Genomic DNA, 13,421 nt, shown 5'->3' on the forward strand with positions numbered 1-13,421 from the left:
CTGGAGGAAAGGTACAGGGCCATGACCCGTTTCGTGGGCAATCAATTCCTGCACCATGGGACACTCTCACCACGGCCCCCACTGCTACTTCTTGGCCTCCTCAGTGTTTTTGCCTCACAAGCATCTGCCTCATTTCGTTAAACAAAGCCAAATTTCAGAACCTTGCTCCCACTTTTGAAACTAGATCTTGCAATATACAGGGACCATAAATCATACACTAATGCTAAGCACCCTAGAAATACCTGAGCAATGAATTTTAAGACAGTTTAAATATGACCTGTTGTTTTATTTCGGTACGTTTTCTTCCATTTAATTATTATTTGAAGGTGAACTCAGTGCCGATTTAAGGAAGTGCATATGTAGGCATTTATGGTACCTTTCTCTGAGGCTATGGGACACATACAAAACAGCAGCTTGACAAAGTTACAATAGTGAATAAAAGGTGTATAATGAAAAATTTGCCTACCATCAGCCTGTTTTCCCCTGCTGACTTAGAAAGAGGGCTCTTTGGCAGCAAGCCCTGTGGTTCATCTCAGAATAGATGTATCCATCCTACCTAAAATCCAGCAGAGCCAAGGAGCCACATCCCTAGACACAATGAGCTGCTCATGGGTCATCTCAGACTATATGGATGTTCTGAAGATACTAAGTGTATGGTTTTCACATGTTGGAAAGCCATCTGAAACACCTCCTGCCAGGCTGCATCGCTGGCACATCACTTGTCACAGAGACCAGGACGCTCAGCTTTGTTTTCCCCTTTGAGGTTTAAGAGATGGCTCCAGTATCTTAATTTCATACAGAAAGCCAGGGATGTATTTTTCCCTTTTATGTAAATATCTTACTCCTCTCACAGACACCGACACACCAGTGAGCTGCAGAAATAGGATTATATATTGCAGGTCCCTCTCTCCCCCATCTCATCTGCTTATTTACCAAATAACTCTCGTTAATCCTCTTTACTCTTGTTTACTTCTCACTTTCCTTCAGTCTTACTGTCTCACTATTATTCAGGTGCTTGCAGATGTTAAAAAAAGCTTGAGACAGTCACCTCCCCAGCTGATTAAAATCAATTAAATTCCACTGATTGTTTTTGATTCTGAATTGATTTACACCAGATGAAGATGAGCTGCTGGCATTCACTGTGCAAGCCCACAGATCATGTAATATACTGAAATAATCCAGCTTCCTCCAGCTTATTCTAGTTATGAACTGTCCTTGGACCTCCTGGTTTTACTTCTTGATGACAGTCTTCTGGGGCAAGAGTAAGAATGGTAAGTTTTTACAGACAGAGACATGATAGGTAATTACTTGGAGGTATTCTAGATTTTGAACCAGTTATTCATCTGCTCTTGCTATGTTTTACTGAAATCACTGGTTGTGAGATCACTTTTTCATCCATTAAATGAGTGGAAAAGTCCCACTGCTTACACTGAGGCTGAGCTCCAGCCAGCGATTAAGCCTGTCCTAGAAATCTGCAAATGTCACAGATGGTGCTAAGCGACACTATCATGTATGATGTCCTCTGGTGCTTGATCTGTGCGGCAACACACACCTGTACCCTGTGTGCTGGTCATGCAGTGTCCAATGCTGCAGTCACCAGCAACACACACAGGGAATTTAGAGGTTGTTTGAAGTGCCTTTGAAGTATGGTTCCATATCTATTTTCCCAAGAGTTTAACCTGCCTAGCATTTCTCTGAATATTAAAGCTGATAGATGCAATTTGCTATTAGTTCCCTCATGGACAAGAGAAGTTCAGCATTTCTTACGACCATTTCTTATTGGGAGAACCTGAGTATTTCCAGGGGAGACGCATGGATGGAGGTAGTAGCATGCTTGTTTGGTTCAGGTAGTTATTACACACAAAGAAGCACCAATCCACTAGGTTGCATTTTATTACAAAATGTCTTAGTGCCTAAAATTGGTGATATGCTGAAGTTTCAGTTTTTACGAGGGAAAACAAACTACCCTGAGAGAAACAGTTTATATACAGATTGAATAAAAATACATCTGAGTTATGATACCCCGAGGGCAGTTAGTCCCTCTCTTCCTGCTTCAGAAAAGCAGACATGACAGAGTTTGACTGGGTCTGGCCCTTTGAAACCAGGAAATGAGATTTCAACATAAGCACAATAGGATTTTTCCTTTTCTTTTCTACTTCAAATTTGATTCACATGAAAGTGAGGGATTAACAACAGATACAAACTCTGTGCAAATAAATCCCTGCCTGCACTTTCCTACTAAAACATTTAACCCTTGTTACACCCTACAACCAGATGACTGCTTTTATTTCACTCTTCATCACCTCTTCAGTGGAGGTAGGAGACAGATTTGTCAGAGATGCTGCAATGACAGAGGTTACAGTTCCAGAAGATGTGCAGGAAGGAGGGCCTAGAGGGAGAAGTGCAGAGGAGAGTTGGTGGGATGAGGGTGTGAGAAAGGACAGGGCAGCCAACAGTTATGGAGCCAGAGGCTGGGAACCCACTGGAGGGATTCTAGGCTTCAGTATCACCCAGATTAATCCCCTCTCTTTCTCTAGCCACTTCTACCTCCCAATAAAAAGAGTGGAGGATTTCTCACTCTAACTGAAGCTGATTCAGCTCAACAATATATGATAATACTCTGTGTTGAAGGTAGAGATGTTTCTCTTGTGAAGCATCTGATCTTATTTCCCAGCATTTATCAATAGATATCTTTTACAGTGGATCAAGAAAACTGAACTGCTGGGGAATGCTGCCAGGCACTTTAGGGCATTCTTTTAGTAGAACTGTTTTAAGAAGGACTCATTGATGAAAAGAAATGCTCTAGTTAGTCTATAAAATTCTAATTAATAAGATTTTCCTTCATAGCTGTCCATCCCACATTCGAGCAGTTTTTAGCTTAGCATTTGTCAGCAGTGTGAATGTCAACAATAAGAAGATCTAAGAGGAATTTTCACTTTTCTCTGAGCTTAATGCCTGTTCAAGCAGATAACTTGTATGTTGATATTCATATTGTTGACAAATAATGGGTATCTTCATCAAGTATCAGTATTATTCTTCACTGACATGAAGCATGAGGCTGTTATGTGAATTCCCCAAACCTTTGCAAGGCAGCTCTAAATTTGTCTATTTAAATTTTGTTTCTCTTCCTCTCATCTATTCCTCCCATCTACCAGCATCACGGCAGATTTGAAAAGCAATTCCTTGCTAGGCACAAGTTGCCCTGGAGGGCTACTGCTCTCACATGTATAGTTTGCAGCCTTGACACAAATCATTCACAATTTGGCAGACAAATACAAATGAGCAGCAATGATAGATCAGGATCTATAAGTGAGAGATTTTTCACTGTGTTACCAATTCAAATGGACTATAATCTCTGTCCTCCAGAAATCACTTTTTAAAAGTGCCGTTGCTACAGTGAAAACTTTACAGCTTCCCCCAAATAATAAACATTCATTTCAGCTAAACTAGAATAGCAAAGATACTTATGTAAATTTAATAAGAAATAAAATAGAGACTTCTCTCCTCTTGTTTGAATTCTCCCTTTTTGATGCTCTTTCAAACCCTGTATAAATTTTTCAAACAATCACAAAGCATGTCCAATGCTCCACCATTGCGATGTCCCTGCTGAGGCTCAACACAAATCTTGCAATCGCTTTGCATGGAGATAACATTTTTCATTAAACGTATTTTCATTTATTTTCCTTTTTTTCCCCCCAAGAAAACATAATTCAAAAATGACAAAGTTGAGAAAAATTGCTATTTAATCCAAGCTGCAATTCAATGTCACTGCAGTGTCTCATGAGAGGTATGGATGGCATATTGTGATCTCTACTTCAGGCTGGGGCACCTGGATATACTAAGAGCTTCTGTCCAAGACACTTACAGTATAAAACATGACACCATGAAGACACTATTGTGGGGTGCTGTCAGAGCCATATTAAAACCAACAGAGGACAAAAGAATCTTCATCCATCTAGCCTACAAGTCGCACAAGTTACTTTCTCCTCTAAGTTGACCCTTTGGACTTGCAGTTGGAGCCTTCATACAGAAATGTTAGTTTTGACTTTTTTCACTAGAATATAAAATGTTATTTAAGTGAAGAAATTATTCTCACTCCCGTTTTTCTGTGTAACTGAAGTCAATACTTTCTAACTACTCAAGGTCATATGAAGCACAGCTATTGCAAAGACAGTGACCTGAAATGGTTACTACACACTGTGTTGTACATAGGTTTCACAGAGGATTTTACATTAAAAGAGACAGGTTTTGAATTTCATTCCATAGGTTATAATTTTGAAGGAAGAATAAATTAGAAGTAGAGCCTCCAAATGAAGACTTAGAGTTAAAAGAGCTTGCATCAATTTGAAGTGCTAAAATTAGTGATGGGCCTGGGCCAAAAATCTCATATCCCTCATGTAAATTTTGAACACTACCAGAAGTGAACAGGACAGTTTCCCACCCCTATACTTGGCCAAGCCAAAGCTCTCCACATTCACCAGTGACCTGCAGCAATTTGACTTCAGGCAAGTTCTTATTAATCTGAACACTGCACTCTATCCCATTTCTAGTTTTTCCCCTCCTCATGCCCATGACTGAACTTCACCCTTTACACAGGTAAGATATGGTACACAAGCAACCTTCCAATGGAAACACATGTTGACTACAGGATGCCTTTTGTCTTTAGGATGCCTTTAAACAAAACAAAGTGTCAGGCAAATTCCTGGGTCAACCTTTGTGGGGCTACATTGCCTTAGGCACAGTAAAAGCATCTGGAGCCTTACCTTTTTATGGCTTTGTAGCAAATGATGACAACTACAAAGAGGAACACTAGTGTGGCGCAGCATACTGCAATGATAATAATCAGGCCTGGCCACCAGGTCTCTTCAGTGGGACAGAAGGTAGACTTGGGAGCTGTAAAAACAGAGTAGAAAAATACATGAGTTCCCCCAAATCAGCAGGGTATAATCATATACACTTCAATCTCCCCTGCAGTAGCACTATACCAGGGCCACAGATACAGGCAAAGAGGTTATTTCACGTTTAGAACCCGTTTCTTTTTTTTCCCCAAGCAACCAATTGCTCTTTTGGGTACTAGATATTTCTTGTCATGGTCCTCAGATGACCAAGTTCTCTGTGTTAGCATTGTCTACAATCTGGCGCTCAGCATGAAGGAGAAAGGCTCAGCTCTGCTACTCGTGGGAAACATCTTCTCCCTCTGCATTTGCCATCTCCTGCTGCATCAGATTTAATTTTAGAGAGAGATGTTAAGCTGATAAGAGTAGGTTTTGAAAGCCCATTAGGGGAGGTTTGCTGGAGAGCTGCAGCAGTGCCTACCAATCCATATTGCAGCTAATATTACTGTAACCTTTGAGTGAGGAAGAGGGATTTGTTTTAAAAGAATATGAATTCTATTACATTTATTAATTATGTTCAGAGTATTATAGTTGACAAGATTCTTTTTCATTGCACTGTCTTTTAATTCTAAGTCAAACAATTAAGAAATGTTAACATTAAAAAATGTTAACTTGTGAAAATATAAGCAGTTATTATTACATTTTTCCTATTACAATTGGGGCTAGAATTTTCTATGTAAATATTACTCAATCAGTATTTCACATTCGGTGGCGTTTAGTTAATATATTTTTCTTTGGAGCCATGTTCCTTTTCCCATGCTTTGGGGGGATACTTATTTCCTGAAGAACGGTGAGCAACAGCCAATGCCACGAGCAGTACCAGTGTATTATGACAGGCAAAGCGACCCTTAATGCAGCATGTGCAATCACATAAATCCATGAGAATTTCAGTCACCTTAAGTGAAGTTTAATAACCAATCAGTCAATGGGACTGTCTATATCTACATGCTCAGCTAAGAAGGGGAGAGAATTAAATAGTAAAATTAATAATTAATTAAATAACAAAAAGGTCTTTTTTAAGTCTAATTGTTTAATTTGATATTCTGAACTCCCTTTTACATACATCACAAATAGCTGCACAAGGTAAAATATGTCATTAGTCTGGCATTATGTATTGTGATTTGACCTCTGCTTTATCTCTTGTGTTTGATTAGGAAAAGACATACACATACCCTTAGATTAACTCCTAACAGGTTAAATCCTGAACTACAGAATTACTGAGAAAAGATTTTTTTTTCATTTGCAAGAGGCAAAGAGGAGTTGGCAACATTCATCCCAAGATATCTCCAGGGGCACCTTAGGAAAAGACTAGGTAAAGCACTGTAAGAAGTAATCAAACCCAACAGCCTGATAATTTATGGGCAGTTCAGCATGTGGTACCAATAAAAGGTCTTGTCTTTCTCACATGCATCAGCCCTTAACACATGCTATCATTATGATCATACTTGTCTAGCAAATATTGCCTTCCATTTATTGTGCATATATTGACTGTGAGGGTGGGGTGTTTTTTGCATTTGTTTGTTGTTTTTTCGCCCTATGGGAGAGAAAAAGAAAGCTGAAAAATGTAGTGATTTTAAAAACTAGTGGTTCCTGGCTTCTTCATTGACTATGTCCACTCCTAGATGGTCCCAGCAACTGAATTTCTACTTTATTACTATGTCAGCTGCAGAAGTCAGTTTTCAGTGGGTGATGGAACTATTTATTCTGTTGTGATAAAGCTAATGATTTTAATATTCTCTGAAAGTTTTCAATGTCATTTTTTTCTAAGATTCCAGAACAAAAGGCATTTCAAAGATGACAAAATTTTTGCATGAAGGAGCAGGCAGTCTCAAGGTCAATTTTACCCTTCTCATGTTGTCCTGAAAAACACAAAAGATTGCAGTGAAGTCAAAGGAAACACATCCATCATCAGGTGTCATGTAAAATTTGATGAGGTCACAGAAAATGTGAGAAGTGCAGCTATCCTTATCTAATCCTCGTTCTTCTTCAAAGGCAGGATCAACCAAACTAGTCATAAAGCAAAATGATAGTGAGACTGGGTTGCTCCTCAGCACAACAAATGAGACTGACAAATGGCAGAGACAGGGTATAAAGCCATGCTTGCCACATGTCTGTGCTCCTTCGTGGTTTATCACTGTATTTTTACATGGAGAATAAACAGATATATGTGGGATTGAATAATAAATATTACTTCTGACAGCCTGTATGCAGTCATTAATGACAGGAAAATATGAACTGCTAATGTGGAGGTGACTCCTAATACATCTGGCTCAGTTCCCTTCCCCACTGGTCCAGATCAGGCACTCAGAAAGAAGCACAAGAAGTCACACTGGAATCCTTTTTCTTAGTGGCTCATGGCTTCACACAGCTTTAAAAATTATTTTCTATTTCTACCCCTTATTATTGTAGTGCTAGGTAATCTTGTTTTCCTTAGAAATGTCCACTCCTTTTTTAATAAGCTCCTAGTTGCATGCACGTTTCTGCCTTTCCCTGTATGCATTCACATAGCCCTCATTACCCTGGCATTTCTATGTCCTTAATGCATTTCTCCGCACAATTATCCTCTGAGGAAGAGCAGAACTGCTTTTAATCCCTTATGCTGATGGGAAGGCTGAGTCTGGCCTTCGTGGATGACTCTGTGTACAGCTAGAAATGTCAGCTGAGAGGGGAACTTCCCAAAGAGCCAGCAAGGTGCCTGGGAAGCACCATGTCCTCAGAGATGCCTCAGCATGCCTCTTAGTGAGCCCCACACTGAGCTCCTGATGTTAGGGAGCTGTAGATGTCTCAGTTTCCATGGGCTGGAGCTCACAGCTCAGCTCCCTGAGGCACCCCTGGGCTGGGGAGGCTCTCCATCCTGTGCTGGACTCCCAGAGCCCAGCTGCACACTGCAGTGTAGAAAAAACAGGTCTCATCTGGGAAGGGCTGAGCCCACATGTGTCAATAAGCCCTCAAAGATCAGAAATTATCCTGGGGTGAGGGCAGCTGCCACAACCTCTTGCGACTGTGCCGCTTTGCATGGAATAGAAATGTATTTCTTGGGCACTCTCTGGAGGAGCAAAGATATGGGTCCCAAACCCTCCTCTAAGAAGGTACTGAAATCATTACAAAACACACTGAGCAGATGTTCCACACTATCTATAACAATGTCATTGTCCACTTGTTTCATTGTCTTAAAAAACCTCTGATGAAATGCAGGGAAACCATTCTCACAGTCGCCTCCTTCTTTGTACCACCTCTTTCAAACACCTTAAAAACCCACAATGGTTTCAGAACCGAACTGTGCTCTTTACACTCGTGTTTACAAAAAAAGTGTAAAGAAACAACAAGCCACATAATGCTGTCATTTGCAGCGGTGTATCTGGGAGGTGGAGGACATCCCTGGGTGCCTGGAGTCCTGTCATCATCATCACAGGGCTGAGTACTGCCCAGCCTGGCCATGGTGGGTGCTCCCTTGGCACCCATCACCAGTCTCATGTGAGCAGCTTCAGCTGCTCACAGCATGACTGCTTCCTGGTTTGACTCACTCCTGGCTGCTCTTCACTGTTCTCAAAGTCAGGTGAATGGAGACAAATTATTTTCACAGAGCAAAAAACTCAGGAAAATGTACTTTTTCTCCTAAACCTTGAAGTGTCATTCTGCACGCTGAACACACCGCTGGGTGGAAAGTGATAGGAAAGTGATGACATTTTAAAGAAGATAAGAAGGGTAAGCTAAGCAATCACAGTCTGACATCCTTATAGAAATCTTGCCAAAATAATGATATCTCATTCTATAAATAAAATATTAAAATAAATAATTGATGCTAAACAGCACAGGCTTAGGAAGATACATCTTGTCAATCCAACTAGATATTTTCTGAGGAGTTTACTAGTTTGGTAAATAGATGTATTAGTGCTGGTGAGACAACCTTAGACTTTGATATGACATCTGACTTAATTCGATATAATGTTGGGGTTATGAAACTACAAAGCCACACAGTAAGTGTGGCACACATAAATTGAGTTAAAAGCCAGAGAACTGGTACGTCTCAAAATCTAACTATAAATGGAAAGTCACTGCTGAGATAATGTGTGATTTTAATAGTGACCTCCCATTTGCCCCAGAATAGGGTGAAGGATACGGGTAGAATTTGTAAATGACTCAGGACTGTGCTCCAATACAAACAGAGACAATCATATTTAGCTTAGAAATAGGGTAATTATTATCATTAAGGATAATTAACCATTACCATAGTCTTTCAGCTCTGGTCAAGCATTCCAATGAAAAATTTAGGTTCTATTTTTTCCTGTAAGAAGTCTAAATTCAGCTGAAGAGTTGGACTCAGAATAAGAACTGAGTAAGTAAAGAAAATGCTCTGTCTCTGCAAAGTCCACATGAGCAAATGCCTTTTTTCTCTTGGCCTTTAAATTCATGAAGTACATGAAGTTGGTAAGGTTTACTCTTAGAGGGCCATCACCTTCTCTTATTTCCATCAGCACCAGGCCTAAATAAATACAATGAACAAACCCATTTCACACCTACAGTGGATTGTTGGATCCAACTTATTGAAAACAAATTAATGAAAAAGTACTTTTAGAGCAAAGGCATCCTGCAAACTATTTCAGCACCACAAAAATCTTACACCTGCTTTCTTTAACTAAGTTTGTTTTGAAGGCTCAGCACAAAGACACAGCTCCAGTTCTAATGTTAGCAGGTATCTGACCACACATGGTTCTAGTCGGAAATGTGCATACCAGGAAAGATTAGCTCAGCTACAGAAGGTTTCCCTCAATGTTCAGGCACAAAAATAGAGGTTGTATCACTGGAAAGAATGCTTACATAAAATTGCAAGCCTCTGATTTCTTTTTATTAAATCTCAATGGGTCACTCTCAAAACTGCTCTGAGCTTCCAAAACAAAACAAAACAAAAAAATCTGATGAAGCTGTTTTAATCTTCTGGGTTAAGTATTAAATTGTTTTGTATAAGTTATAAAAGTGACACATTCTTGTACTGCCTGAGACAGATATAGAAACAGGACTTGTAATCCTTGGATACACCATAAGGTTATCTTTAGTGGTCCTGGCTGTACTTCATGAAGCTCGTATTTTTGAACTCTAGTGCTCCTATAATTTATTTTGTTTAGGGTTATTATTTTCCATTACAAACATGGGTTTTAGGCTAATCGCTCTTTGCATGGGAATGCCGGGACAAAGTAACACCACCAAGTTTGTCAGAAGACAGAAAGTGTTTCATCATGGGGGCCCTGCTGGGCTGAGCTGGCGCCTTTGTGCAGCCCTCAGCAGTGATGTCGAGACAGGGACCCTGTATCAGGACATCCCTTCCCACCAGCCAACCCCCATCAGCCAGCCCAGCAAAGCAAAGCAAAGCAAACCAAAGGAAAATAGAGCAGAGCAAAGCAAAGAAAAACAAAACAAAGAACAAACCAAAATCAAACACAGGGCTAAGCTGGAAAATAGCTAAGGGAGGCAGAGACCCATGCTTCCATGTGCAATCCCAGGGGAGCTGTCTCTGGCTGAGGTCTGAGTGTGTCAATTCCCTCACAGGCTCAGCTTCAAGCAGCTGGTGAGTGTCCACTGATATGATGTGGAAGGGTGACAGTGACCCCCATCACCTCTCTACAAGAACAGTAACTTCATGCCTAAAAAAGGAAGAGAGCTTCCAAGATAAAGCAAAACTGATTACGATTTTTCCTCCTGCTTTTATTCCTGTTCTTGCAGAAAGGTCAAGATTGCTGTCAGAATGATCTTTATGAGACATCTTTTTATTGGTGTTAATATTGTATATTCACAACAGGCAGGGGCCATCTCTATTCCTGTAGCACTTCTCTTGCTATTGTAGGGCTATTATAAGCCATGCGCTTATAATTAGCATGTTAGAAAGCAGGATTAGATTTTATTTGAAGGCAGGTTCATATACCATATACCATGTTTTATCAGTCTTGGATGCAACTTAAAGGGAACTGGAGATGCAGGCAATGTGTTTTTAGCAATCTCTATGTATGTCACATATTCCAGAGACCTGTTAATCTGCTGGCTAAGCCAAGGTTTGTAGTTCTACTTTATCTTCCCTCCTATTTGCTCTATTATTTTGATATATTCTTGTAAGTTGCATGTTGACATCTCCATTTGAGAGACACTAGTTTCTACACCCATTATCACACTGGGATGTAGGGACAAGCTCAGAAAATGTGAAGAGGTTTAGATATGATTTCAGATGTTAAGGTATATGAAAAAAATCCCAGTTAAATATGGAGATGGATTTTGTGTCTGTTGCAGTTTGGGTCACATCAAGGTGCCTTATAGAAGCCCCTGTGGAATAGAGGAGTTCAATGAATCCCCTGATTAATGCGAAATAACTTGGGTTCTGTGAGGAGAAACCCTACAGAAGGAACAGTTACACTGACACCAAGGCTCGGACATTTACTCTATGAGTATAGTGTTGTGTAAAACATGAGAAAAAAGGGGAACCTCCATCACGTGCCTATATCCATTTTGAGAAAGCTGATTTCAGTCTTTAGCCTGAGATCTCTTGTCTACTTTTACATAAGGTCCTTTAGTCCCCCCAGCAGTGTAAATTCACCCTAAAGTGAGTGCTGATTAACTTAATGCTGATTAACTTAATTGTACATCCGGAAGAAGCTTTAGGCAGCTAATAAAAAAGGTCCAAGGACTCAAGAGATGTAAAGTAGTAGCAGTCCACACAGCCATGGGACTGGGGCCAGCTGAGGATCTTGTCCCAGCATCTGCATAATGATGCTCATAAGTGCCCCGGAGGTTCTGGGGTCTCTGGGAGCAAGATTTGTTACCTTACTCGGGGTGATGGGGAGAGATTTGTGAGACAGTGTCAGCTCATGTCCCCCCTGTTTGCTGTATTTCACCACGTAGGAAATGCTACAGATGTGTTTGGATAATCCATGTGATAGAAACACACTGTATGTAGCCAGGGCTGCTAACAGCCAGAGCCAGCCAGCACAGGAAAATAATCCTTCAAAAGAGCCTGCTAGTGAAGTTCCTGTTGCTGCTAGACCTTGACACAAATATAGATCTTCAGCTGTTATCCTGAAAGGCATTTTGGGAATAGGCAAAGTATGTGTTCCCTTCCACATTCTTGGATTTAAGTGGAAAATTTCCTGGGAGGATGGGGGAGAGGAGGCTGACCAGGAGGTGGGCGACCTTGGTGCCTGTTCCTGGAGCAGGAAGCCAAGCATGACACGAATCCTCATGCTTGCCCCAGCGCAGAGCCCCGTGGCTTGTGTGTGGCCAGAGGGAACCCTGAGCTCTCATTCATGTGGCAGCTGCAGCTGCCTGTAGAAGGCAATGCTCAGGCCGGTGATCAGGTGCAGACAAGCTCACCAAAGGAAGGAAGGATGGAAGGATTGACATTTTCCACTGCTGATGAAGAAGTGGCTTGTCTAACCATGTCAGGCTTTTGTGTGCTGTGGGGGGAACTCCCTGGTGTTTGCACATATAAACACACAAAATATATGATTACATATGTGTGTATACATATGTGCATACATATACATGTCTATGTATGTGTATGTATGTGTATGAACACACATATATATAGAGAAAGGAGATATATATAATATATATATTTAATGTATGTCTATAAAGGGGTATACCTATGCATCCATATAAACGAAACCTCCGCAAATAATTTTGTTAAATGTCTTTACATTCTCAGTGGTTCCTCAGGATTTATTAGTAACTGTTGGTGACAGAATAAGAGAACCTACCAACTCCTCTACCAACTCTTTTTTTTTCTTCTCCCTCTTCCACGCACTTGAGATTTCTTTCATCAACTGAACATATAAAGACAAATGTTTACATTTGGGGCACCTCTGTATGTGTTTGAAATTATTTATTTTGAAGATATAGGAGCTATTAGATATAGAATCATAGAATCATAGAATCAACTGGATTGGAAAAGACCTCTGAGATCATCAAGTCCAACCCTGGATCCAACCCCACCATGGTTACCAGACCATGGCACTAAGTGCCACATCCAGTCTCATCTTAAAAACCTTCAGGGATGGTGAATCCACTACCTCCCTGGGCAGCCCATTCCAATGTCTGATTACTCTCTCTGTAAAGAATTTCTTCCTAATATCCAACACAAACCTCCCCTGATAGAGCTTAAGATCGTACCCTCTTGTCCTATTGCTGGTTGCCTGGGAGAAGAGACTAACCCCCACCTGGCTACAACCTCCTTTCAGGGAGTTGGAGAGAGTGATGAGGTCTCCCCTGAGTCTCCTCCAGGCTAAACAACCCCAGCTCCCTCAGCCTCTCCTCATAGGACTTGTGCTCGAGTCCCTTCATCAGCCTCATTGCTCTTCTCTGGACCTGCTCCAGCACCTCAATGTTCTTCCTGAACTGAGGGGCCCAGAACTGGACACAGTACTCCAGGTGTGGCCTCACCAGTGCTGAGTACAGGGGAAGAATCACTTCCCTGGTCCTGCTGGCCACACTGTTCCTGATATAGGCCAAGGGGCCATTGGCCATATGAATGGATGCACTTTACTG

General features: G+C 41.0%; 1 protein-coding gene across 1 annotated transcript in view; it reads right to left on the minus strand.

The window, feature by feature from the left end:
* The window catches only part of PRIMA1 (proline rich membrane anchor 1), a 54,330-nt gene that overhangs the window by 17,724 nt on the left and 23,185 nt on the right, over positions 1–13,421 (minus strand). The window contains 1 exon segment of the mRNA XM_029964327.1: positions 4,764–4,893. Within this exon segment, the coding sequence (XP_029820187.1) occupies positions 4,764–4,893 (130 nt within the window).

The sequence above is a fragment of the Manacus vitellinus genome, unplaced genomic scaffold (assembly GCF_001715985.3).
Source record: "Manacus vitellinus isolate BGI_N305 unplaced genomic scaffold, ASM171598v3 scaffold_6_pilon, whole genome shotgun sequence".
Classification (NCBI taxonomy): domain Eukaryota; kingdom Metazoa; phylum Chordata; class Aves; order Passeriformes; family Pipridae; genus Manacus; species Manacus vitellinus.